The sequence below is a fragment of the Taudactylus pleione genome, unplaced genomic scaffold, assembly GCF_031769625.1.
Source record: "Taudactylus pleione unplaced genomic scaffold, aTauple2 ptg000435l, whole genome shotgun sequence".
NCBI classification, from domain to species: domain Eukaryota; kingdom Metazoa; phylum Chordata; class Amphibia; order Anura; family Myobatrachidae; genus Taudactylus; species Taudactylus pleione.
The window spans coordinates 1,787,820-1,815,350 of NW_028284837.1; the positions used below are offsets into that span (position 1 = coordinate 1,787,820).

Here is a 27,531-nt window from a genome sequence, read left to right on the forward strand (position 1 = left end):
TGTGTGTGAGTGCTGATAGGTTAGTGACAGTGTGTGTGTATGAGTGCTGACAGGTTAGTGACAGTGTGTGTGTATTAGTGCTGACAGGTTAGTGACAGTGTGTGTGTATTAGTGCTGACAGGTTACTGACAGTGTGTGTGTATTAGTGCTGACTGGTTAGTGACAGTGTGTGTGTATGAGTACTGACTGGTTAGTGACAGTGTGTGTGTGTGAGTGCTGATAGGTTAGTGACAGTGTGTGTGTATGAGTGCTGACAGGTTAGTGACAGTGTGTGTGTATGAGTGCTGACAGGTTAGTGACAGTGTGTGTATGAGTGCTGACAGGTTAGTGACAGTGTGTGTGTGTATTAGTGCTGACAGGTTAGTGACAGTGTGTGTGTATTAGTGCTGACAGGTTAGTGACAGTGTGTGTGTGTGAGTGCTGATAGGTTAGTGACAGTGTGTGTGTATGAGTGCTGACAGGTTAGTGACAGTGTGTGTGTATTAGTGCTGACAGGTTAGTGACAGTGTGTGTGTATTAGTGCTGACAGGTTAGTGACAGTGTGTGTGTATTAGTGCTGACAGGTTACTGACAGTGTGTGTGTATGAGTGCTGACTGGTTACTGACAGTGTGTGTGTGAGTGCTGATAGGTTAGTGACAGTGTGTGTGTATGAGTGCTGACAGGTTACTGACAGTGTGTGTGTATGAGTACTGACTGGTTAGTGACAGTGTGTGTGTATTAGTTCTGACAGGTTAGTGACAGTGTGTGTGTATGAGTGCTGACAGTTTAGTGACAGTGTGTGTATGAGTGCTGACAGGTTAGTGACAGTGTGTGTGTATTAGTGCTGACAGGTTAGTGACAGTGTGTGTGTATTAGTGCTGACAGGTTAGTGACAGTGTGTGTGTATGAGTGCTGACTGGTTAGTGACAGTGTGTGTGTATGAGTGCTGACTGGTTAGTGACAGTGTGTGTGTATGAGTGCTGACTGGTTAGTGACAGTGTGTGTGTATGAGTGCTGACAGGTTAGTGACAGTGTGTGTGTATGAGTGCTGACAGGTTAGTGACAGTGTGTGTGTATGAGTGCTGACAGGTTAGTGACAGTGTGTGTGTATTAGTGCTGACAGGTTAGTGACAGTGTGTGTGTATGAGTGCTGACTGGTTAGTGACAGTGTGTGTGTATGAGTGCTGACAGGTTAGTGACAGTGTGTGTGTATGAGTGCTGGCAGGTTAGTGACAGTGTGTGTGTATGAGTGCTGGCAGGTTAGTGACAGTGTGTAGTTGTGAGTGCTGACAGGTTAGTGACAGTGTGTGTATAAGTGCTGACAGGTTAGTGACAGTGTGTGTATTAGTGCTGACTGGTTAGTGACTGTGTGTCTGTAGAATAACGGAGGGCTTGAATAAGACAGGAGTGTCTTAAACCAGGAGGCTGGGCTTTTGCCTGGGGTAGTGATCATGGGGTTAGGTTCCAGCCTATTAAATCATTATTGGGCGGAGTGGGACAGAGCTTATATAAGGCCAGGCTTGCAAGCCTGTGGCCTCTTTCCTGTTTCATTTGGGTCAGGTACAGTGTGCACAAACAGACTTTTCTTTTTCTATACTTTTCTTTTTCCACTTTATCTTAGTCTTCAATCCCCGTCTCCATTTGTGCTGTCTCTGTCCCTCTCTTTCTATAGCTCCTCTACCTGTTCTTCTCTCCCTGTGTCCCTGAGGCTGAGCCTGCTACCCTGTGCAGCTTCACCGTGTCACCTGTGCTGGGCCAGCTGCTCCATGGACCGCCCGCGCCGCTTTACTCACCCTCCTGCCCGCTTCTCTCCCACTCCAGTGGCTGATGACCTGGACCCCTCCGCTCTTGTGAGCCCTTCCTCTGCTCCCACCGGACGGCTGGCGTCGCGGGGCTCACTCTGCCGCGCCTGCAGTGCTGGTTTTAGCCGGCGCCGCACCCGGTGCTCTGCGAGTGGGAGCTGTGCCTCCTCACGTACACCCTGCCCCATGCTGCCGGACGGTCCCAGGCTGCAAGCGGAGGTGGCGCGGATGACGCTGCCTCCGCTATTAGCGGCCGCCATCTTGGAACTCGGCGGGGGGCGGGGCTTAGGTCCATTAATGTTGCAGGCCCACTGGTACTGCCTGGGGCTGCTGCTATGCCCTCTTTGCCTGCCGCTATTCCTGGCCCTCTGCCTGTTGCTCCCTCCCCTCTGCTATCAGCTGGCCAGCAGGCATTTGACCCCACTGCTATTATGGGGCTTTTTGTTAATATAGCCACTACCATTGGCGCCAATGTTTGCGGCCTTGATGCCTGCTACTGTGCAAGCAGGGCCAAGCACCCCTGTTGCGCCCCCCGTTGCTCCAGCAGCGTCGTGGATAAATTACGTTTCAATCGTACGTATGCCTGACAGCGCTTCAGGTGCGGGTCCTAATGGTGGTCTTCCGTCAGTTGGGGTCCCACAGCCTTCCCTGGCTCCGGACGGCCTTTCAACATCTATTACAGGTTCCATGGACCCCTCCTGGGAAGCTGGTAGCCATGCTGATCCTATAGCAGGGACGGTTGGTGAGTGTTAGGCCAGTTCCTATTCTACATTTAGCGACGTAAGTTATTCTACCTCTGATGACTCCAGTGATAATAGCCCCTCCCAGAAAGCTCGCAAGGAACGCAAGCGTGCGGCTAAGTTCGCTAGGATTGAGGCTGACAGGTGCTTGCATAAGACTCGCCATAAGCGCCACGCCCCGCGTGATGACAAGGCGCCCGCGGATAGTGCTGACGCCAGGGTGGTGCGTTGCGCAAACACCGCGGTTCTGCGGGGTCTCCGTCCGTGCATTAAAGACAGGATAAGGAAGGGTCGTTATGTGGATGTATTCTCCCTTACAGATACCATGCGCAAGGAGTTGCGAGCCGCCAAGCGTAAAGGCGGTATTGGTTTGGACGCCTTCCAGACGTATTCTAATTGGCAGGCTGGGATATTCGTCTTCTCGGCATGCTATTTGGAAACCCGCCCTGCAGAACACCCCAATATCATTAGGTACTTTCATCTAATTCATAATATGCAGAGGTCAGGCCGAGGGACTGCTTGGCGCGTTTACGATGAAGAATTTCGTCGTAAGCAGGACCGGCTGCACATTATTGATTTTGGCTGCAAGGATGTCTAGGTCTGGCTCGATGTCACTCAGGGTGCCAAATCTTCTCCGGCTGCAGTTGGCCAACAGAGAAAGTTTGGCGCTAGCCGGTCGGGCCCATCCAACCATAGTAAGTGTAAGTGCTTCGCATTTAACTCGACACAGTGTTCATTTGGTCAGCGGTGTCGTTTTTGCCACCTCTGTAGCAAATGCGGCGATGGCCACCCAGCTTCTGGCTGCTCGAAATCTATCGCTTCTCCAGCTCCCAGAAGGCCTGCCGGCCCCGGGCCTGCTAGTTAAAGCTTTCTCCCCTGTAACCTTGACGCCATGGCAAAATGGCTCGCTTGGTACCCTGACACAGTTGCGGCGCAGTTTTTAAGTGAAGGCTTTCAGTTTGGTTTTCGTTTGCTGGTAGCTTCGGTGGTGCCTGCGGGTTCTCCAAGGAACCTTCGATCTGCTATAGAGCTGCTGCACATCATTAGGGAAAAAGTCCTTATGGAGGTGCGGCTTGGTCGCATCATTGGTCCTTTTCTTGTGCCCCCTTTAGCTGACTTGGTGCTGTCCCCTGTTGGGGTGGTCCCTAAGAAGACGCCCGATGCTTTTAGGCTCATTCAGCATCTATCTTTCCCATCTGGCCGATCAGTTAATGACGCCATTCCGCAGGAGCTGTGCTCGGTCTCTTATCAGTCTTTTGATGAGGCGCTAGAGCTAGTCAGGGCTCACGGACCCGGCGCATTGATGGGTAAGGTGGATGTGGAATTGGCTTTTCGCTTGTTGCCCTTGCACCCGGACTCGTTCAGGTACATGGGTTTTCGTTTGGACGATGGATACTACATAGACAAGTGCTTGCCTATGGGGTGTTCCGTGTCCTGTGCCTATTTCGAAAGGTTTAGTACCTTTCTGCATTGGTGCGTCAAGGCTGGTACTGGCGGTCAGGGCGTGGCCCATTACCTGGATGACTTCCTGTGCGTCGGCCCTGCTGATTCCCCCCGTTGCCGTTTTTTGTTAGAGTCCATTCAGGCACTTTTTTCCTTTTTTGGGGTTCCTATTGCCAGCGATAAAACATTGGGCCCGGTCTCCCGGCTATCCTATCTGGGCATTGAAATTGATACCTTGGATGGCTGCTGCTGGCTTCCAGCTGAGAAACTTCTCAAATTGAAACATGCCATTCAGGGTTGCCTGGCTGCGGGTAAGGTGACATTGCGGCAAGCTCAGTCTCTCCTGGGTTTGCTCAATTTCTCTTGCCAGGTGATCCCCATGGGTAGGGTGTTTTTTAGGAAACTACAGCGAGCCACTGCAGGTGTCCGCCGGGCGCACCATTTTATTCGGCTCTCAGCCAAAATAAAAAGGGATCTAGCTATTTGGCTCTCGTTTTTAGCTGACTTTAATGGTGTTCTCCTGTGGCTGCCTCCTCCTGTTCCCAGTGGTCAGTTGCAGTTGTTCACAGACGCGGCCGGCTCGTCGGGTTTTGGGTGTTACCTCCGTGGGTCATGGTGCGCTGCCCCCTGGCCTGTGGAGTGGTTTTCCAGGGGTTTAACTAAAGATCTAATCCTTCTGGAATTGTTTCCCATTATGGTGGTGCTGGAACTGTGGGCTCCTGAGTTGCGCGATAGGAACATTGTTTTTAGATGCGACAACCTAGGCGTTGTTCACGCTGTTAATGGACAGCGCGCTTCTTCCTTACCTGCTTTGCGCTTGCTTTTGCAGCTAGTGCTGCGTTGTTTGCAATTTAACATTTTGTTTAAGGCACGTCACATTTCAGGCTTGGACAATAACATTGCTGACGCGCTCTCCCGTTTTCAGTGGGATCGGTTTAGGTCGCTTGCTCCGGAGGCTTGTTTAGTTGGTGATCCTTGCCCCCCATATGTTTGGCAGGTCATCGAGCCGGCATGGAGGGTCTAGTGGAGCAATCCCTTGCCCCAACTACATTGCGGGCCTATCAGAAGGCTTGGTCCAAATGGGAAAGTTACCTACGTCATCGCGGAAGCCAAGGTGAGAGCGCGCAGTGCTCAATGCTTTCTTTTGTTTGGAGCATGTATGTCTCTGGTCGGTCCCGCATGGTAGTTTCGCGCATGCTGGCTGGCATTTCCTTTTATTCCAGGCTAAAAGGGCGCACAGACTTTACGAAGAGCTTTGCAGTTATCAAGGCCCTTAAGGGTTGGGCTCGCACCTCGCCTCGGCCGGTGGATAAGCGAAGACCGATTGATATTCCCCTTTTGATTAAGTTGCTAGCTGCGGTTCCTCATGTGGTGATTTCTCCTTTTGATTAAGTTGCTAGCTGCGGTTTCTCATGTGGTGATTTCTCCTTTTGAGGCTAATCTTTTTTGTTTGGCTTTTTCTATGGCATTTCATGGTGCCTTCCGTATTTCGGAACTAGTTGCCCCTTCTAGATTAGCGCTTTCGCCCATGTCCCGTTCCGATATCAGTATTGGGGAGGGGGCTTTGTTGTGCAAAATACGGCGATCTAAAACTGATCAACTGGGTCGCGGTCATTGGGTCTCCCTTAAGTCCTGCGTGGATCACCGTGTTTGCCCGGTTCATTTGGCTAAGCTTTTCGTGCCATTACGGCCTGTAGTTGGCAGCGCATGGTTGCTTCATGCTGACGGTTCGCCTCTTACTAAGTATCAGTTTCAATTCATTTTTAGATGCTGTTTGCTTCACATTGGCCTCTCCCCCGGAGATTTCGGTACCCATTCCTTTAGAATTGGCGCAGCTACATCGGCCGCCGCGGCTGGCTTGTCGGTTCCGCAGATCATGGCTCTAGGGCATTGAAAATCGGCTTGCTATAAGCGTTATGTTAGGCCGGTGGCCGCTGATTAAATTGCTGTTGCGTTTTCTGTTGATGTTATGTCTGCCTATGTCTCATGTCTTCGTTCGACTTTTCTTCATGTTTGTTATGTTTGTCTTGTTATGTCTCCCCTGTCCATCCTACCCTACTCAGGTAATACTTGCCACTTGTTGTTTTAAACAAGTGGGGGTCTTGAGGGATTTTATTTTACCTGGCTAGACGGACTAATTCGGCCAAACATACAGTCCCTCAGCAGGTTTTTGGTTTACCTCTCGTCGAGTTGCTTTGTTTTTTCCTATTTCCACCCAACCCCCCCCTCCCCTTCCCTCCCTGGTTTTCCCCTATCGTTCTCTATTGTTATCCAATGCTAATTTAGATTCTAAACTTAAACTTAAACTTGTTTGTTCTATGTGTTATTAGGCAGCCAAATTTAAAATCGTTATAAAATTAGTTACTGTAAATTTAAGTAAAAGTTTGTTATTTTGATTAGTCTCTTCGAACTAAACCTTAATTGTGCTTAAGTTCCCAATCTAGTTATAGTCGGTTTCTTACGGCTGCTAAAATATTTGTTTTACGTCCTGTCTGTCTCTCTCCTGTTACTCTGTTTTCATTTACTAATTCTATTTACATTCCTTTCCTGCCCCTTATAGGTCCGATATTTGATGTTAGGGATGTTTGGATCGTTGGCCATTCATTTGTGTTTTGGGCCGCTAGGGCCCCCCATGTCAGCATCCAGCTGTTACGGCCTGAGTCCACGAGGATTCGCTGGTTAGGGTTTAGGGGTCTGCGTTGGGGGTCTCTTAAGACAAGATTGATAGCCGCAGTACGGCAATTTGGTGTCCCCAAAGTGCTGGTTATACATCTGGGTGGGAACGACATTGGTTCCAGGATTTCCCTTGATTTAAGGCTTGACATAGTGTCCGACCTCCTCCTCATTATGGGTGCTTGGCCTTTCTGTAAAGTGATTTGGTCCTGCATCATCCCTAGGCTACAGTGGCGTGGTGCTCGTTCTCCAAAAGCTTTGGACGAGGCTCGTAAGAAAATCAATGCTGCTGTAGGGAAGTTTCTGCTGTCACAGGGAGGTTTTGTGATCCAACATCCATTAATCAGGTTTCGTGATAAACATCTCTATAGGCCTGATGGGGTGCATCTAACGGAGGCTGGTTTAGTTTTGTTTGTTGGGAGTTTGTTTGATGGTATAAGTCAGGTGGTCTAGTGCGTATTGTGGCGGGCTGTGGTTCTCTTAGGTAGATCCTTGATTTGGTGAGAAGTACGGCTTATCATCAGCCCGGGTGTAGTGTATGTGCATTGGGTGTGCTCACCTTCTATTAAGTTGAGAAGTACTGTACCACCTCTACGGGGGCAGTACAGACATCTATGGATGGTTTTGTGTGTGTTAGAAGGTCTATGATTAATACCAAAGTGCAGGGTTTGACATCCATAGGGCGGATATACGCCTGCAATGCTGTGTTTTTGTTGAGTTAGCATTGTTGGGCTGCTCTGTGTAAGTGCCGTTCTTCCAGCCACCATACAATATTTAAAATATTTAAAGTATTTAAATAATTAAATTAACTTTCTTAAATAAATAGCTGACCTGTTTTTTAAATCCATTACTGTCTCCGTGTCTTTATTATTAGATAAGTTTGAAGTGTTATATATTATGGTTAATGATCACATACACTGGGCAAAACATCAGCCGTTACTAGGTTTATTAGTACTGACAGGTTAGTGACAGTGTGTGTATGAGTGCTGACAGGTTAGTGACAGTGTGTGTGTGTGTGAGTGCTGACAGGTTAGTGACAGTGTGTGTATGAGTGCTGACAGGTTAGTGACAGTGTGTGTGTGTGTGAGTGCTGACAGGTTAGTGACAGTGTGTGTGTATGAGTGCTGACAGGTTAGTGACAGTGTGTGTGTATGAGTGCTGACAGGTTAGTGACAGTGTGTGTATGAGTGCTGACAGGATAGTGACAGTGTGTGTGTATGAGTGCTGACAGGTTAGTGACAGTGTGTGTATGAGTGCTGACAGGATAGTGACAGTGTGTGTGTGTGAGTACTGACAGGTTAGTGACAGTGTGTGTGTATGAGTGCTGAAAGGTTAGTGACTGTGTGTGTATGAGTGCTGACAGGTTAGTGACAGTGTGTGGTTGTGAGTGCTGACAGGTTAGTGACAGTGTGTGGTTGTGAGTGCTGACGGGTTAGTGACAGTGTGTGTGTATTAGTGCTGACGGGTTAGTGACAGTGTGTGTGTATGAGTGCTGACAGGTTAGTGACAGTGTGTGTCTGAGTGCTGACAGGTTAGTGACAGTGTGTGGTTGTGAGTGCTGACGGGTTAGTGACAGTGTGAGTGTATGAGTGCTGACAGGTTAGTGACAGTGTGTGTGTATGAGTGCTGACAGGTTAGTGACAGTGTGTGTGTATGAGTGCTGACAGGTTAGTGACAGTGTGTGTGTGTGTATTAGTGCTGACAGGTTAGTGACAGTGTGTGTGTATTAGTGCTGACAGGTTAGTGACAGTGTGTGTGTATGAGTGCTGACAGGTTAGTGACAGTGTGTGTGTATTAGTGCTGACAGGTTAGTGACAGTGTGTGTGTGTATGAGTGCTGACTGGTTAGTGACAGTGTGTGTGTGTATGAGTGCTGACAGGTTAGTGACAGTGTGTGTGTATTAGTGCTGACAGATTAGTGACAGTGTGTGTGTATGAGTACTGACAGGTTAGTGACAGTGTGTGTGTATGAGTACTGACAGGTTAGTGACAGTGTGTGTGTGTATGAGTACTAACAGGTTAGTGACAGTGTGTGTATGAGTGCTGACAGGTTAGTGACAGTGTGTGTATGAGTGCTGACAGGTTAGTGACAGTGTGTGTGTATGAGTGCTGACAGGTTAGTGACAGTGTGTGTGTATGAGTGCTGACTGGTTAGTGACAGTGTGTGTGTGTATTAGTGCTGACTGGTTAGTGACAGTGTGTGTGTATTAGTGCTGACAGGTTAGTGACAGTGTGTGTGTATGAGTGCTGGCAGGTTAGTGACAGTGTGTGTATTAGTGCTGACAGGTTAGTGACAGTGTGTGTGTATGAGTGCTGGCAGGTTAGTGACAGTGTGTGTGTATGAGTGCTGACAGGATAGTGACAGTGTGTGTGTATGAGTGCTGACAGGTTAGTGACAGTGTGTGTGTATGAGTGCTGACAGGTTAGTGACAGTGTGTGTGTATGAGTGCTGGCAGGTTAGTGACAGTCTGTGGTTGTGAGTGCTGACAGGATAGTGACAGTGTGTGTGTATGAGTGCTGACAGGTTAGTGACAGTGTGATTGTGTATTAGTGCTGACAGGTTAGTGACAGTGTGTGTATGAGTGCTGACAGGTTAGTGACAGTGTGTGTGTATGAGAGCTGGCAGGTTAGTGACTGTGTCTATATGAGTGCTGATAGGTTAGTGACTGTGTCAATATGAGTGCTGACAGGTTAGTGACAGTGTGTGTGTATGAGTGCTGACAGGTTAGTGACAGTGTGTGTGTATTAGTGCTGACAGATTAGTGACAGTGTGTGTGTATGAGTGCTGACAGGTTAGTGACAGTGTGTGTGTGTGAGTGCTGACAGGTTAGTGACAGTGTGTGTGTGTATGAGTGCTGACAGGTTAGTGACAGTGTGTGTGTATGAGTGCTGACAGGTTAGTGACAGTGTGTGTGTATGAGTGCTGACAGATTAGTGACAGTGTGTGTGTATTAGTGCTGACAGGTTAGTGACAGTGTGTGTGTATGAGTGCTGACAGGTTAGTGACAGTGTGTGTGTATGAGTGCTGACAGGTTAGTGACAGTGTGTGTGTATGAGTGCTGACAGGTTAGTGACAGTGTGTGTGGTTGTGAGTGCTGACAGGATAGTGACAGTGTGTGTGTGTATGAGTGCTGACAGGTTAGTGACAGTGTGTGTGTATGAGTGCTGACAGGTTAGTGACAGTGTGTGGTTGTGAGTGCTGACAGGATAGTGACAGTGTGTGTGTGTATGAGTGCTGACAGGTTAGTGACAGTGTGTGTGTGTATGAGTGCTGACAGGTTAGAGACAGTGTGTGGTTGTGAGTGCTGACAGGTTAGTGACAGTGTGTGTGTATGAGTGCTAGCAGGTTAGTGACAGTGTGTGTGTGTGTGTGTGTGTGTGTGTGTGTGTGTGTGTGTGTGTGTGTGTGTGAGTGCTGACAGGTTAGTGACTGTGTGTGTATTAGTGCTGACTGGTTAGTGACAGTGTGTGGTTGTGAGTGCTGACAGGTTAGTGACAGTGTGTGTGTATGAGTGCTAGCAGGTTAGTGACAGTGTGTGTGTGTGTGTGTGTGTGTGAGTGCTGACAGGTTAGTGACAGTGTCTGTATTAGTGCTGACTGGTTAGTGACAGTGTGTGTGTATGAGTGCTGACAGGTTAGTGACAGTGTGTGTGTATGAGTGCTGACAGGTTAGTGACAGTGTGTGTGTATTAGTGCTGACAGGTTAGTGACAGTGTGTGTGTGTATTAGTGCTGACAGGTTAGTGACAGTGTGTGTGTATTAGTGCTGACAGGTTAGTGACAGTGTGTGTGTATGAGTGCTGACAGGTTAGTGACAGTGTGTGTGTATGAGTGCTGACAGGTTAGTGACAGTGTGTGTGTATGAGTGCTGACTGACTGGTTAGTGACAGTGTGTGTGTATTAGTGCTGACAGGTTAGTGACAGTGTGTGTGTGTATGAGTGCTGACTGGTTAGTGACAGTGTGTGTGTGTATGAGTGCTGACAGGTTAGTGACAGTGTGTGTGTATTAGTGCTGACAGATTAGTGACAGTGTGTGTGTATGAGTACTGACAGGTTAGTGACAGTGTGTGTGTATGAGTACTGACAGGTTAGTGACAGTGTGTGTGTGTATGAGTACTGACAGGTTAGTGACAGTGTGTGTATGAGTGCTGACTGGTTAGTGACAGTGTGTGTGTATGAGTGCTGACTGGTTAGTGACAGTGTGTGTGTATGAGTGCTGACTGGTTAGTGACAGAGTGTGTGTGTTAGTGCTGACAGGTTAGTGACAGTGTCTGTATTAGTGCTGACAGGTTAGTGACAGTGTCTGTATTAGTGCTGACAGGTTAGTGACAGTGTGTGTGTATGAGTGCTGACAGGTTAGTGACAGTGTGTGTGTGTGTATGAGTGCTGACAGGTTAGTGACTGTGTGTGTGTGTGTGTGTGTGAGTGCTGACAGGTTAGTGACAGTGTGTGTGTGAGTGCTGACAGGTTAGTGACTGTGTGTGTATTAGTACTGACAGGTTAGTGACAGTGTGTGTGTATGAGTGCTGACAGGTTAGTGACAGTGTGTGTGTGAGTGCTGACAGGTTAGTGACAGTGTGTGTGTGAGTGCTGACAGGTTAGTGACTGTGTGTGTATTAGTGCTGACAGGTTAGTGACAGTGTGTGTGTTTATTAGTGCTGACAGGTTAGTGACAGTGTGTGGCTGTGAGTGCTGACAGGATAGTGACAGTGTGTGTATGAGTGCTGACAGGTTAGTGACAGTGTGTGTGTATGAGTGCTGACACGTTAGTGACAGTGTGTGTGTATGAGTGCTGACTGGTTAGTGACAGTGTGTGTATGAGTGCTGACAGATTAGTGACAGTGTGTGTGTATTAGTGCTGACTGGTTAGTGACAGTGTGTGTATGAGTGCTGACAGGTTAGTGACAGTTTGTGTGTGTGTATGAGTACTGACAGGTTAGTGACAGTGTGTGTCTGAGTGCTGACAGGTTAGTGACAGTGTGTGTATGAGTGCTGACAGGTTAGTGACTGTGTGTGTATGAGTGCTGACAGGTTAGTGACAGTGTGTGGTTGTGAGTGCTGACAGGTTAGTGACAGTGTGTGGTTGTGAGTGCTGACGGGTTAGTGACTGTGTGTGTGTATTAGTGCTGACGGGTTAGTGACAGTGTGTGTGTATTAGTGCTGACAGGTTAGTGACAGTGTGTGTGTATGAGTGCTGACAGGTTAGTGACAGTGTGTGTCTGAGTGCTGACAGGTTAGTGACAGTGTGTGTGTATGAGTGCTGACTGGTTAGTGACAGTGTGTGTGTATGAGTGCTGACAGGTTATTGACAGTGTGTGTGTATGAGTGCTGACAGGTTAGTGACAGTGTGTGTGTATTAGTGCTGACAGGTTAGTGACAGTGTGTGTGTGTATTAGTGCTGACAGGTTAGTGACAGTGTGTGTGTATTAGTGCTGACAGGTTAGTGACAGTGTGTGTGTATGAGTGCTGACAGGTTAGTGACAGTGTGTGTGTATGAGTGCTGACTGACTGGTTAGTGACAGTGTGTGTGTATTAGTGCTGACAGGTTAGTGACAGTGTGTGTGTGTATGAGTGCTGACTGGTTAGTGACAGTGTGTGTGTGTATGAGTGCTGACAGGTTAGTGACAGTGTGTGTGTATGAGTGCTGACAGATTAGTGACAGTGTGTGTGTATGAGTACTGACAGGTTAGTGACAGTGTGTGTGTATGAGTACTGACAGGTTAGTGACAGTTTGTGTGTGTATGAGTACTGACAGGTTAGTGACAGTGTGTGTATGAGTGCTGACAGGTTAGTGACAGTGTGTGTATGAGTGCTGACAGGTTAGTGACAGTGTGTGTGTATGAGTGCTGACAGGTTAGTGACAGTGTGTGTGTATGAGTGCTGACTGGTTAGTGACAGTGTGTGTGTGTATGAGTGCTGACTGGTTAGTGACAGTGTGTGTGTATTAGTGCTGACAGGTTAGTGACAGTGTGTGTGTATGAGTGCTGGCAGGTTAGTGACAGTGTGTGTATTAGTGCTGACAGGTTAGTGACAGTGTGTGTGTATGAGTGCTGGCAGGTTAGTGACAGTGTGTGTGTATGAGTGCTGACAGGATAGTGACAGTGTGTGTGTATGAGTGCTGACAGGTTAGTGACAGTGTGTGTGTATTAGTGTTGACAGGTTAGTGACAGTGTGTGTGTATGAGTGCTGGCAGGTTAGTGACAGTCTGTGGTTGTGAGTGCTGACAGGATAGTGACAGTGTGTGTGTATGAGTGCTGACAGGTTAGTGACAGTGTGTGTGTGTATTAGTGCTGACAGGTTAGTGACAGTGTGTGTATGAGTGCTGACAGGTTAGTGACAGTGTGTGTGTATGAGAGCTGGCAGGTTAGTGTATGTGTCTATATGAGTGCTGATAGGTTAGTGACTGTGTCAATATGAGTGCTGACAGGTTAGTGACAGTGTGTGTGTATGAGTGCTGACAGGTTAGTGACAGTGTGTGTGTATTAGTGCTGACAGATTAGTGACAGTGTGTGTGTATTAGTGCTGGCAGGTTAGTGACAGTGTGTGTGTATGAGTGCTGACAGGTTAGTGACAGTGTGTGTGTATGAGTGCTGACAGGTTAGTGACAGTGTGTGTGTATGAGTGCTGACAGGTTAGTGACAGTGTGTGTGGTTGTGAGTGCTGACAGGATAGTGACAGTGTGTGTGTGTATGAGTGCTGACAGGTTAGTGACAGTGTGTGTGTATGAGTGCTGACAGGTTAGTGACAGTGTGTGGTTGTGAGTGCTGACAGGATAGTGACAGTGTGTGTGTGTATGAGTGCTGACAGGTTAGTGACAGTGTGTGTGTGTATGAGTGCTGACAGGTTAGAGACAGTGTGTGGTTGTGAGTGCTGACAGGTTAGTGACAGTGTGTGTGTATGAGTGCTAGCAGGTTAGTGACAGTGTGTGTGTGTGTGTGTGTGTGTGTGTGTGTGTGTGTGTGTGTGTGTGTGTGTGTGTGTGTGTGTGAGTGCTGACAGGTTAGTGACTGTGTGTGTATTAGTGCTGACTGGTTAGTGACAGTGTGTGGTTGTGAGTGCTGACAGGTTAGTGACAGTGTGTGTGTATGAGTGCTAGCAGGTTAGTGACAGTGTGTGTGTGTGTGTGTGTGTGTGAGTGCTGACAGGTTAGTGACAGTGTCTGTATTAGTGCTGACTGGTTAGTGACAGTGTGTGTGTGAGTGCTGACAGGTTAGTGACAGTGTGTGTGTATGAGTGCTGACAGGTTAGTGACAGTGTGTGTGTGTGTATGAGTGCTGACAGGTTAGTGACAGTGTGTGTGTGAGTGCTGACAGGTTAGTGACAGTGTGTGTGTGAGTGCTGACAGGTTAGTGACAGTGTGTGTGTGAGTGCTGACAGGTTAGTGACAGTGTGTGTGTATAAGTGCTGACAGATTAGTGACTGTGTGTGTATTAGTGCTGACAGGTTAGTGACAGTGTGTGTGTATGAGTGCTGACAGGTTAGTGACAGTGTGTGTGTATGAGTGCTGACAGGTTAGTGACAGTGTGTGTGTGTATTAGTGCTGACAGGTTAGTGACAGTGTGTGTGTGTATTAGTGCTGACAGGTTAGTGACAGTGTGTGTGTGTATTAGTGCTGACAGGTTAGTGACAGTGTGTGGTTGTGAGTGCTGACAGGATAGTGACAGTGTGTGTATGAGTGCTGACAGGTTAGTGACAGTGTGTGTGTATGAGTGCTGACAGGTTAGTGACAGTGTGTGTGTATGAGTGCTGACAGGTTAGTGACAGTGTGTGTGTATGAGTGCTGACAGGTTAGTGACAGTGTGTGTGTATGAGTGCTGACAGGTTAGTGACAGAGTGTGTGTGTATGAGTGCTGACAGGTTAGTGACAGTGTGTGTGTATGAGTGCTGGCAGGTTAGTGACAGTGTGTGAATGAGTGCTGGCAGGTTAGTGACAGTGTGGTTGTGAGTGCTGACAGGTTAGTGACAGTGTGTGTGTATGAGTGCTGGCAGGTTAGTGACAGTGTGGTTGTGAGTGCTGACAGGTTAGTGACAGTGTGTGTGTATGACTTATTAGTGACAGTGTGTGTGTATGAGTGCTGATGGGTTAGTAACAGTGTGTGTGTATGAGTGCTGACAGGTTAGGGACAGTGTGTGTGTATGAGTGCTGACAGGTTAGTGACAGTGTGTGGTTGTGAGTGCTGACAGGTTAGTGACAGTGTGTGTGTATGAGTGCTGACTGGTTAGTGACAGTGTGTGTGTATGAGTGCTGACTGGTTAGTGACAGTGTGTGTGTATGAGTGCTGACTGGTTAGTGACAGAGTGTGTGTGTTAGTGCTGACAGGTTATTGACAGTGTCTGTATTAGTGCTGACAGGTTAGTGACAGTGTCTGTATTAGTGCTGACAGGTTAGTGACAGTGTGTGTGTATGAGTGCTGACAGGTTAGTGACAGTGTGTGTGTGTGTATGAGTGCTGACAGGTTAGTGACTGTGTGTGTGTGAGTGCTGACAGGTTAGTGACAGTGTGTGTGTGAGTGCTGACAGGTTAGTGACTGTGTGTGTATTAGTGCTGACAGGTTAGTGACAGTGTGTGTGTATGAGTGCTGACAGGTTAGTGACAGTGTGTGTGTGAGTGCTGACAGGTTAGTGACAGTGTGTGTGTGAGTGCTGACAGGTTAGTGACTGTGTGTGTATTAGTGCTGACAGGTTAGTGACAGTGTGTGTGTGTATTAGTGCTGACAGGTTAGTGACAGTGTGTGGTTGTGAGTGCTGACAGGATAGTGACAGTGTGTGTATGAGTGCTGACAGGTTAGTGACAGTGTGTGTGTATGAGTGCTGACAGGTTAGTGACAGTGTGTGTGTATGAGTGCTGATTGGTTAGTGACAGTGTGTGTATGAGTGCTGACAGATTAGTGACAGTGTGTGTGTATTAGTGCTGACTGGTTAGTGACAGTGTGTGTATGAGTGCTGACAGGTTAGTGACAGTGTGTGTGTGTGTATGAGTACTGACAGGTTAGTGACAGTGTGTGTCTGAGTGCTGACAGGTTAGTGACAGTGTGTGTATGAGTGCTGACAGGTTAGTGACAGTGTGTGTGTATGAATGCTGACAGGTTAGTGACAGTGTGTGGTTGTGAGTGCTGACAGGTTAGTGACAGTGTGTGTGTATGAGTGCTGACTGGTTAGTGACAGTGTGTGTGTGTATTAGTGCTGACAGGTTAGTGACAGTGTGTGTGTATTAGTGCTGACAGGTTAGTGACAGTGTATGTATTAGTGCTGCCAGGTTAGTGACAGTGTGTGTGTATGAGTGCTGACAGGTTAGTGACAGTGTGTGTGTGTATGAGTGCTGACAGGTTAGTGACTGTGTGTGTGTGAGTGCTGACAGGTTAGTGACAGTGTGTGTGTGAGTGCTGACAGGTTAGTGACAGTGTGTGTGTGAGTGCTGACAGGCTAGTGACAGTGTGTGTGTATGAGTGCTGACAGATTAGTGACTGTGTGTGTATGAGTGCTGACAGGTTAGTGACAGTGTGTGTGTGAGTGCTGACAGGTTAGTGACAGTGTGTGTGTGTGAGTGCTGACAGGTTAGTGACAGTGTGTGTGTATGAGTGCTGACAGGTTAGTGACAGTGTGTGTGTGAGTGCTGACAGGTTAGTGACAGTGTGTGTGTGTATGAGTGCTGACAGGTTAGTGACAGTGTGTGTGTATGAGTACTGACAGGTTAGTGACTGTGTGTGTATTAGTGCTGACAGGTTAGTGACAGTGTGTGTGTATTAGTGCTGACAGGTTAGTGACAGTGTGTGTGTATGAGTACTGACAGGTTAGTGACAGTGTGTGTATGAGTGCTGACAGGTTAGTGACAGTGTGTGTGTGTGTTTGAGTGCTGACAGGTTAGGGACAGTGTGTGTGTATGAGTGCTGACAGGTTAGTGACAGTGTGTGTGTGTGAGTGCTGACAGGTTAGTGACAGTGTGTGTGTATGAGTGCTGACAGGTTAGTGACAGTGTGTGTGTGTGAGTGCTGACAGGTTAGTGACAGTGTGTGTGTATTAGTGCTGACAGGTTAGTGACAGTGTGTGTGTATGAGTACTGACAGGTTAGTGACAGTGTGTGTGTATGAGTACTGACTGGTTAGTGACAGTGTGTGTGTATGAGTACTGACAGGTTAGTGACAGTGTGTGTGTATGAGTGCTGACAGGTTAGTGACAGTGTGTGTGTATGAATGCTGGCAGGTTAGTGACAGTGTGTGTGTGTGTGTGTGTATGAGTGCTGGCAGGTTAGTGACAGTGTGTGTGTGTGTGTGTATGAGTGCTGGCAGGTTAGTGACAGTGTGTGTGTGTGTGTGTGTATGAATGCTGGCAGGTTAGTGACAGTGTGTGTGTGTGTGTGTGTATGAGTGCTGGCAGGTTAGTGACAGTGTGTGTGTATGAGTACTGACTGGTTAGTGACAGTGTGTGTGTATGAGTACTGACAGGTTAGTGACAGTGTGTGTGTATGAGTGCTGGCAGGTTAGTGACAGTGTGTGTATGTATGAGTGCTGGCAGGTTAGTGACAGTGTGTGTGTATGAGTGCTGACAGGTTAGTGACAGTGTGTGTGTATGAGTGCTGGCAAGTTAGTGACAGTGTGTGTATGTATGAGTGCTGGCAGGTTAGTGACAGTGTGTGTGTGTGTGTGTGTATGAGTGCTGGCAGGTTAGTGACAGTGTGTGTGTGTGTGTGTGTATGAGTGCTGGCAGGTTAGTGACAGTATGTGTGTGTGTGTGTATGAGTGCTGGCAGGTTAGTGACAGTGTGTGTGTGTGTATGAATGCTGGCAGGTTAGTGACAGTGTGTGTGTGTGTGTGTGTGTGTGTGTATGAGTGCTGGCAGGTTAGTAACCATTGCGAGTATATGAGTGCTGGCAGGTTAGTCACAGTGTGTGTGTATGAGTACTAACAGGGTTAGTGTGTGTGTGTGTGTGTGTGTGTGTGTGTGTGTGTGCTATCAGGGTTAGTTTGTGTATGTATAATCATGAGTGGCTGACAGGTTTGTGTTCCATAACAAAAAGAAAACTGCCCACCGTTTGTGACACACTGTTCAATTAATATTAAGGTTTTGACCCTTCACCTTCTGATCATTACTGTTAATCTCACAGTAACATGGCCTGAAGGGTTTTTTTTTTTCAAAAAAACCTTTTTAACAAAAAACCCTGCCCACTGACTGTGACACACTGCACAGATAATATTAAAGTGGTTGCCCTTTACATACTAACTGATGGTGGCCCAGTGCGCATGCGCTTGCGTGAGCCCCGGAGCGAGTGCTTTTTGTGGATTACTACAAAAGGGGCAGCTGTTGATGTTGATCGACAGCTCGCCCCGTTTTGTAGGCGTGGCCTTGGGGGAGGCTTCACAAATGGAGGCGTTCCCAAGCGACCGCCTGCCATTTGTGGGCGGCCCCACTGACATCACTAGTGATGTTAGTGAGAGAGCTTCTGGCTTTATTAGAGCCAGAAGCTCTCTGGGGCTTGCGGCCACGAGACTCTACCATAAGGGTCTCGTCGCAAGCCCTATGGTCGCGATGGACTTGACCATCGCGACCATCATCCTGGCCGCTCGCAATAGCTGTGGGTGGTCACCCACAGCTATGCGAGCGACAGGAGGCCGCAACTAAAAAAAAACAGCGCCCGACCTGATTCAGAGCAAGCGCTCGCATTTTGCGAACGCATCTGAATCAGGCCCAGTGCTGGTAAAGTGACTGTGTGTAGGTGCACACTGCACGCTGATGTATGCTGCACTATACTCTGGTGATTATGTGCTGTGTCCAGACTCACAAGTGGCTGTGCTGGTAAAGTGACTGTGTATAGGGGACACACTGCACGCTGATGTATGCTGCAATATACTCTGGTGATTATGTGCTGTGTCCAGAGACTCACAAGTGGCTGTGCTGGTAACGTGACTGTGTATAGGGGGCACACTGCACGCTGATGTATGCTGTGCTATACTCTGGTGATTAAGTGGCTGTGTCCAGAGACTCACAAGTGGTTGTGCTGGTAAAGTGACTCTGTATAGGGGGAACACTGCACGCTGATGTATGCTGCACTATACTCTGCTGATTAAGTGGCTGTGCTGGTAATGTGACTGTATACGGGGCACACTGCACGCTGATGTATGCTGCACTATACTCTGGTGATTAAGTGGCTGTATCCAGAGACTCACAAGTGGCTGTGCTGGTAAAGTGACTGTATACGGGGCACACTGCACACTGATGTATGCTGCACTATACTCTGGTAATTAAGTGGCTGTATCCAGAGACTCACAAGTGGCTGTGCTGGTAAAGTGACTGTATACGGGGCACACTGCACACTGATGTATGCTGCACTATACTCTGCTGATTAAGTGGCTGTGTCCAGAGACTCACAAGTGGCTGTGCTGGTAATGTGACTGTGTATAGGGGGCACACTGCATGCTGATGTATGCTGCACTATACTCTGCTGATTAACTGGCTGTGTCCAGAGACTCACAAGTGGTTGTGCTTGTAAAGTGACTGTATACGGGGCACACTGCACACTGTTGTATGCTGCACTATACTCTGGTAATTAAGTGGCTGTATCCAGAGACTCACAAGTGGCTGTGCTGGTAAAGTGACTGTATACGGGGCACACTGCACACTGATGTATGCTGCACTATACTCTGCTGATTAAGTGGCTGTGTCCAGAGACTCACAAGTGGCTGTGCTGGTAATGTGACTGTGTATAGGGGGCACACTGCACTCTGATATATGCTGCACTATACTCTGCTGATTAAGTGGCTGTGTCCAGACTCACAAGTGGCTGTGCTGGTAATGTGACTGTATAGGGGGCACACTGCACGCTGATGTATGCTGCACTATACTCTGGTGATTAAGTGGCTCTGTCCAAAGACTCACAAGTGGCTGTGCTGGTAAAGTGACTGTGTATAGGGGGACACTGCATACTGATGTATGCTGCACTATACTCTGCTGATTAAAGTGGCTGTATACAGAGATTTACAATTGGCTGTGCTGGTAATGTGACTGTGTATAGGGGTCACACTGCATGCTGATGTATGCTGTGCTATACTCTGATGATTAAGTGGCTGTGCTGGTAATGTGACTGTGTATAGGGGGCACAATGCATGCTGATGTATGCTGTGCTATACTCTGATGATTAAGTGGCTGTATCCAGAGACTCACAAGTGGCTGTGCTGGTAATGTGACTGTGTATAGGGGGCACACTGCACGCTGATGTATGCTGCACTATACTCTGCTGATTAAGTGGCTGTGTCCAGAGACTCACAAGTGGCTGTGCTGGTAAAGTGACTGTGTATAGGGGGCACACTGCACGCTGATGTATGCTGCACTATACTCTGCTGATTAAGTGGCTGTGCTGGTAATGTGACTGTGTATAGGGGGCACACTGCACGCTGATGTATGCTGCACTATACTCTGCTGATTATGTAGCTGTGACCAGAGACTCACAAGTGGCTGTGCTGGTAATGTGACTGTGTATAGGGGACACACTGCACACTGATGTATGCTGTGCTATACTCTGATGATTAAGTGGCTGTATCCAGAGGCTCACAACTGGCTGTGCTGGTAAAGTGACTGTGTATAGGGGGCACACTGCACGCTGATGTATGCTGCACTATACTCTGCTGATTAAGTGGCTGTGTCCAAAGACTCACAAGTGGCTGTGCTGGTAAAGTGACTGTGTATAGGGGGCACACTGCACGCTGATGTATGCTGCACTATACTCTGGTGATTATGTGCTGTGTCCAGAGACTCACAAGTGGCTGTGCTGGTAATGTGACTGTGTATAGGGGGCACACTGCACGCTGATGTATGCTGCACTATACTCTCCTGAATAAGTGGCTGTGTCCAGAGACTCACAAGTGGCTGTGCTGGTAATGTGACTGTGTATAGGGGACACACTGCATTCTGATATATGCTGCACTATACTCTGCTGATTAAGTGGCTGTGTCCAGAGACTCACAAGTGGCTGTGCTGGTAATGTGACTGTATATAGGGGGCACAGTGCACACTGATGTTTGCTGCACTATACTGTGCTGATTAAGTGGCTGTGTCCAGAGACTCACAAGTGGCTGTGCTGGTAATGTGACTGTGTATAGGGGACACACTGCACTCTGATGTATGCTGCGCTATACTCTGCTGATTAAGTGCTGTGTCCAGAGACTCACAAGTGGCTGTGCTGGTAATGTGACTGTGTATAGGGGGCGCACTGCACGCTGATGTATGCTGCACTATACTCTGCTGATTATGTGCTGTGTCCAGAGACTCACAAGTGGCTGTGCTGGTAATGTGACTGTATATAGGGGGCACAGTGCACACTGATGTTTGCTGCACTATACTGTGCTGATTAAGTGGCTGTGTCCAGAGACTCACAAGTGGCTGTGCTGGTAATGTGACTGTGTATAGGGGACACACTGCACTCTGATGTATGCTGCACTATACTCTCCTGAATAAGTGGCTGTGTCCAGAGACTCACAAGTGGCTGTGCTGGTAATGTGACTGTGTATAGGGGGCACACTGCACGCTGATGTATGCTGCACTATACTCTGCTGATTATGTGCTGTGTCCAGAGACTCAGAAGTGGCTGTGCTGGTAAAGTGACTGTGTAAGGGGGTACACTGCACTCTGATGTATGCTGCACTATACTCTCCTGAATAAGTGGCTGTGTCCAGAGACTCACAAGTGGCTGTGCTGGTAATGTGACTGTGTATAGGGGGCACACTGCACTCTGATATATGCTGCACTATACTCTGCTGATTATGTGCTGTGTCCAGAGACTCAGAAGTGGCTGTGCTGGTAAAGTGACTGTGTAAGGGGGCACACTGACTACACTCTGATGTATGCTGCACTATACTCTGCTGATTAAGTGGCTGTGTCCAGAGACTCACAAGTGGCTGTGTGTACAAAAAAAAATAGTAAAAAAAAGAAAGTTTTAAGTTTTAAAAGAAAAAAATAATAATAATTATTTTTTGGTGCTGTTCCCCACTGTGTATATAGTAGGGGTGAGCGGGTTCGGATTTCTGAAATCCGAACCCCCCCGAGCCCCCCCGATCCGAGTCCGATCCGAGTCAGGCTCGACTTTTCCCGCCTGACTCGGATCTGACATCGAGGCAAAACGTCATCATCCCGCCTTCCGAGTCTCGCGGGTTTTGGATCCTATATAAGGTACCCGCGTCGGCGCCATTTTCTCACTCGGCTGTGGACAGTGAAGAGGGAGGGTGGGAGTTAGTGCTGTGTAGTGTAGTGTAGTGTAGTGCTGCTGTTGTCCACTACTTCAAAGTCCATAGGGGCTGGCTGTGTTGTGCTGTGCTGCTGTTGTTAATAGGGGCTGTGTCCACTACTTCAAAGTCCATAGGGGCTGGCTGGACTGTGTTGTGCAGTCAGTTCCAAAGTCCTGTGCAGTGTCCCAGTCCTAAAGGGGTGCTGTAGTGTTGTCCAGGGGGTGCTCTGTCCATCAGGGGTGCTCCCCCCAAGTGCTAAAAAAATAATATATTTTCTGTGTTTGTGAATTGTGTGCGCAGTAGCCGCACGTGCTTCAACAAAGTAGTGCCAAGCGTGCGCCTGTGTCATAAGTAAAGGGCCGGCTGGCTTGACCATTAAAGGGTGCTGTAACCCCCAAAGTACACTCCAGTCCAAACTGAAAAAAAAATTATTTTCTGTGTTTGTGAATTGTGTGCAAAGTAGCCGCACGTGCATCAACAAAGTAGTGCCAAGCATCCGCCTGTGTCATAAGTAAAGGGCTGGCTGGCTTGACCGTTAAAGGGTGCTGTAACCCCCGAAAGTACACTCCAGTCCAAACCAAAAAAAAAATTATTTTCTGTGTTTGTGAATTGTGTGCGCAGTAGCCGCACGTGCATCAACAAAGTAGTGCCAAGCGTGCGCCTGTGTCATAAGTAAAGGGCCGGCTGGCTTGACCGTTAAAGGGTGCTATAACCCCCAAAGTACACTCCAGTCCAAACCAAAAAAAAAATATTTTCTGTGTTTGTGAATTGTGTGCGCAGTAGCTGCACGTGCATCAACAAAGTAGTGCCAAGCGTGCGCCTGTGTCATAAGTAAAGGGCCGGCTGGCTTGACCGTTAAAGGGTGCTGTAACCCCCAAAGTACACTCCAGTCCAAACTAAAAAAAAAATTATTTTCTGTGTTTGTGAATTGGGTGCGCAGTAGCCGCACGTGCATCAACAAAGTAGTGCCAAGCGTGCACCTGTGTCATAAGTAAAGGGCCGGCAGGCTTGACCGTTAAAGGGTGCTGTAACCCCCAAAGTACACTCCAGTCCAAACTAAAAAAAAAAATATTTTCTGTGCTTGTGAATTGGGTGCGCAGTAGCCGCACGTGCATCAACAAAGTAGTGCCAAGCGTGCGCCTGTGTCATAAGTAAAGGGCCGGCTGGCTTGACCATTAAAGGGTGCTGTAACCCCCAAAGTACACTCCAGTCCAAACCAAAAAAATATATATTTTCTGTGTTTGTGACTTGTGTGCACTGTGGCTGCACGTGCATCAACAAAGGAGCAGCGCGAAGCATGCGCCTGTGTCCCATAAGTAAAGAGCCGGCTGGCTCATTTCTTAAAGGGTGGTGTAACCCACAAAGTGCACTACTCTCCAGCAAAAATAAAAAAATATTTTCTGTGATTGTGTGCGCTTTAGCCGCACGTATATATCAATATAACATAAATGGAGGACCAAACTTTCTCCGATAAAAATAAAATAGGGAAAGATCAAGAACCACTTCCTCCTAGTGCTGTTGCTGCAGTGGGATTTAGACAATTGATGGAGGTAGTGTGTCCCCGGTTCCAAATCCCGTCTAGATTCCACCTGCATCCTCAAAGCAGCAGCGACAAGCGTGCGTCTGTCTGTTAAAGGGGGGGTGACACCCTCAAAGTGTGCTACACAAACAATAAAAATATTGTTCTTTTTTTTTCTGTCTTTGTGAAATGTGTGGGCTGTAGCCGCACCTGCATCCTTAAAGCAGCAGCGACAAGCGTGCGTCTGTCTGTTAAAGGGTGGTGACACCCTCAAAGTGTGCTACACAAACAATTAAAATATTGTTCTTTTTTTTCTGTCTTTGTGAAATGTGTGGGCTGTATCCGCACCTGCATCCTCAAAGCAGCAGCGACAAGCGTGCGTCTGTCTGTTAAAGGGTGGTGACACCCTCAAAGTGTGCTACACAAACAATTAAAATATTCTTCTTCTTTTTTCTGTCTTTGTGAATTGTGTGGGCTGTAGCCGCACCTGCATCCTTAAAGCAGCAGAGACAAGCGTGCGTCTGTCTGTTAAAGGGTGGTGACACCCTCAAAGTGTGCTACACAAACAATTAAAATATTGTTCTTTTTTTTTCGGTCTTTGTGAAATGTGTGGGCTGTAGCCGCACCTGCATCCTTAAAGCAGCAGCGACAAGCGTGCGTCTGTCTGTTAAAGGGTGGTGACACCCTCAAAGTGTGCTACACAAACAATAAAAATATTCTTCTTCTTTTTTCTGTCTTTGTGAATTGTGTGGGCTGTAGCCGCACTTGCATCCTCAAAGCAGCAGCGACAAGCGTGCGTCTGTCTGTTAAAGGGTTGTGTAACCCTCAAAGTGCGCTCCACAAACAATAAAAATATTCTTTTTTTTTTTTCTGTCTTTGTGAATTGTGTGGGCTGTAGCCGCACTTGCATCCTCAAAGCAGCAGCGACAAGCGTGCGTCTGTCTGTTAAAGGATTAAATCGGTGACAGCATCCAAGTAGGCATGTCAGAAAGTCCGTACCTGTACTGGCAGGAAAAAGAAGCAATTTGGAGGTCCCTGTACAAACTGGCTCTATTTTACCTGAGTTGCCCCCCCCTCCAGTGTGTACTCCGAAAGAGTGTTTAGTGCAGCTGGGATCCTTGTCAGCGAAAGGCGTAGGAGGTTGCTTCCACAAAATGTGGAGAAGATGATGTTCATAAAATGAATTATCAACTCTTCCAGGGAGACCAGCCTCCAGAACGTACAGAGGGACCTGTGGTTCCAGCGGGGACGAATTAATACTCTGTGAGGATGAGGATGTACACACTGAAGAGGGTGAGGAATCGGTGGATGAGGAGGATGAGGATGACATCTTGCCTCCGTAGAGCCAGTTTGTGCAGGGACAGATTAATTGCCAGCTTGTTTTGTGGGGGCCCAAACGAACCAATCATTTCAGCCACAGTTGTGTGGCAGACCCTGGCGCTGAAATGATTGGTTTGTTAAAGTGTGCATGTCCTGTTTATACAACAAAAGGGTGGGTGGGAGGGCCCAAGGACAATTCCATCTTGCACCTCTTTTTTTTCTTTGCATTATGTACAGTTTGGGGCCTAGTTTTTCAAACTGCCATTCTATCTGCCACTGCAGTTTCACGCCTAGATGGGTCACGTGTTTGTGCCGCCCACTCGTGTCGCTTAGCATAGTCATCCAGCTACCTCGGTGCAACCTTTTGGACATAAAAACACTATTGTGAGGTGTGAGGTGTTCAGAATAGACTGGAAATGAGTGGAAATTAAGGTTATTGAGGTTAATAATAGCATAGGAGCAGAAAAACCTACAAATTCTGTGATTTTAGCTGTTTTTATGGTTTTTTTAAAAAAAATACAGATCCAAAACACAAAACCCAGAACCCAAAACACGGAAGGGTGGTTTTGGCAAAACCAATCCAGATCCAAAACACGAAGAAAGATCCAGATCCAAAACCAAAACACAAAACACGAAAAGTGGCCGGTGCACACCCCTAGTATATAGGCACAGTGACTCCTTGAACTAAGCCCTCTGTGTATAAAAGCACCATGACTCCATGGGCCTCAGCCCGATGTGTATACAAGCCCTGTGACTCCATGGGCCTTAGCCCTCTGTGTATAAAATTAATTAAAAGCACCATGACTCCGTGGACCTTAGCCCTCTGTGTATACAAGCACCAGGACTCTTTGGGCAATAGCCCTCTGTGAATACTAACACTGTGACTCGTAGGGCCTTAGCCCTCTGTATCCATAACACACAAGTACTGTGACTCAGTAGTGAGTGGCAGTGAGTGGTAATGTTTCATAGATGTTCTTTAAACTGTGGTATCTTTGTAGCTGCTCTGTCGCTTAGTAGCCAGCCAGCTCACTGCGGACTTTGGCCAATAATGGTGAAAATAATATTGTGAGCTGTGAGGTGGTCTAAATTGACTGTAAATTACTGGTAATTAATGTTATTGCGGTTAAAAATACTCTTGGAACAAAAAAAAACAAATTATGTGATTTTAGCTATTTTTAGCAATTTTTGTAAAAAAAAATCCAAATCCAATAGAAGTCACGGCAGGTTTGGCAAATCCAAATCCAAAGCTGATGACGAATCAGAGCCAAATCCAAATCCAGCAAAAATGGTCCGGTGCACATCCCTAGTTAGATGGTGATAGCCTGGGGAGAGGCAATGACCCATAAATGTAACCCTTTTGTAGATTAGGCCACGGAAACAGGCAGCTGAAAGGGAGCAGGTGAGACATGCACCAAAAATAGGGTAATCTCAGTGTTTAAATAGACCCAGGCTCTTTATACACAGTCCCAATCTCCTGCCCCACTTCAGGCTTGCCAACTATGTGGCTACCTCTTCCTGGAGAGGCAGCCAGCTCGGCACAGCTGGGGGTATCACAGTCTTCAGGGGGGGATGGGGCTGTGACCTCATGATCACATAATTGTGGCCCCACCCCTGGCAACATAATGCCTCTAATATCGGTATTGTGTTCCTGCTGTAGGTATATATTTTTTTCTAATATGTCCAGCGGGCGAGACGGAGGGAAAATTACCCACCAAGTGCCAACTTTTCTGGGAATTCAGGTGTGGCACTCAATTTTTGGGAGGCTTCCTGCCGAACCGGGAAAGTAGGCATGTATGCCCCACTTTTAAGCCCTGAGAGTCAGAACCACTTGTCTCATATACCCCAGGTGTATCCCCCCACCCCCGTGTTAAGGAAGGTGTTTCTACAGCACTCTTACGGCGCATCTAGATTTTCACAGTATAGCATTTTACCAATAGTACTACATCTAGATTTTCTTTTCCAAGTCTGCCCCAAAGAGTGAGGAGAATTTGAAATTCAGAATGGCCACGGCGAGCATCATTGCTCCATCACCCGCTTTTCTATTTTTAAAATGGTGCCACATTGCCATTTTTAAAATTACAAATCGATGGTGCAGTCAAAGGGATAGTGAGGCGGCAGGACATTGATGTTTTTCTTAGAGAAAACTTTGGCCAGGTCATGATATGGAGCCAGAACTGATGAGGTGAAATTATCCGCTGCACCACTATTGACAAATGTAGAGACGGAGACCTGCATGTTTGGTAATTGAATAACTGCGGTTATCAGGAAAGAATTTTCTGGGGAGACAGATGCAAGGCCTGGATGAACCTCCCCTAGTTCACCTAGAATCTGCCTTTCCCGACTTCAGAGGACAGAGGGCCTGATTCAGAGCCGGACGCTCTGACAGAACGCTCATTCTGAATCAGGGCCGTCCTTCTGTTTTTTCAGAGCGGCCTCCTGGCCGCTCGCATAGCTGTGGGTAACCACCCACAGCTATAGCGAGCGGCCAGGAAGATGGTCGCGATGGTCAAGACCATCATGACCATCGGGCTTGTGATGAGACCCTTGTGGTAGGGTCTCGTTGCCGCAAGCCCCAGAGTGCTTTCGGCTTTAACATAGCCAAAAGCACTCCCACTGACATCACTTGTGATATCAGTGGGTCCGGCCCCAGACAGTAGGTGTTCTCATGGGAACCATCTGGGCAGCCATGCCCCCGGCCCACCCCCCAAAGGGGGCGTGCTGTCACTCAACATCGACAGCACGCCCCCTTTGGTACGAGACCCGGAGCAATGGAATGCCCATCGCTATCCGGATCTCGTGCATCGTATTTTGATGCCCAGGCAGGCCTGTGTTTGCAGCACCACC

General features: G+C 47.8%; 3 protein-coding genes across 3 annotated transcripts in view; 2 read left to right on the plus strand and 1 right to left on the minus strand.

Annotated features, from left to right (window-relative positions):
* The first annotated feature begins 3,414 nt into the window (after positions 1-3,414).
* On the plus strand, positions 3,415-5,357 carry LOC148505887 (uncharacterized). The gene is made up of 4 exons (XM_088447604.1): positions 3,415-3,588; positions 3,751-4,580; positions 4,963-5,079; positions 5,189-5,357. Exons 1-4 carry the CDS (start codon positions 3,415-3,417, stop codon positions 5,355-5,357), a joined length of 1,290 nt encoding a protein of 429 aa, XP_088303730.1.
* A 136-nt stretch (positions 5,358-5,493) lies between these two features.
* On the plus strand, positions 5,494-7,091 carry LOC148505888 (uncharacterized). Its single transcript, XM_088447605.1, has 2 exons — positions 5,494-5,692; positions 6,526-7,091. Exons 1-2 carry the CDS (start codon positions 5,494-5,496, stop codon positions 7,089-7,091), a joined length of 765 nt encoding a protein of 254 aa, XP_088303731.1.
* A 19,672-nt stretch (positions 7,092-26,763) lies between these two features.
* The window catches only part of LOC148505889 (extracellular calcium-sensing receptor-like), an 89,010-nt gene continuing 88,242 nt past the window's right edge, over positions 26,764-27,531 (minus strand). Inside the window, 1 exon segment of the mRNA XM_088447606.1 lies at positions 26,764-26,916. Within this exon segment, the coding sequence (XP_088303732.1) occupies positions 26,764-26,916 (153 nt within the window).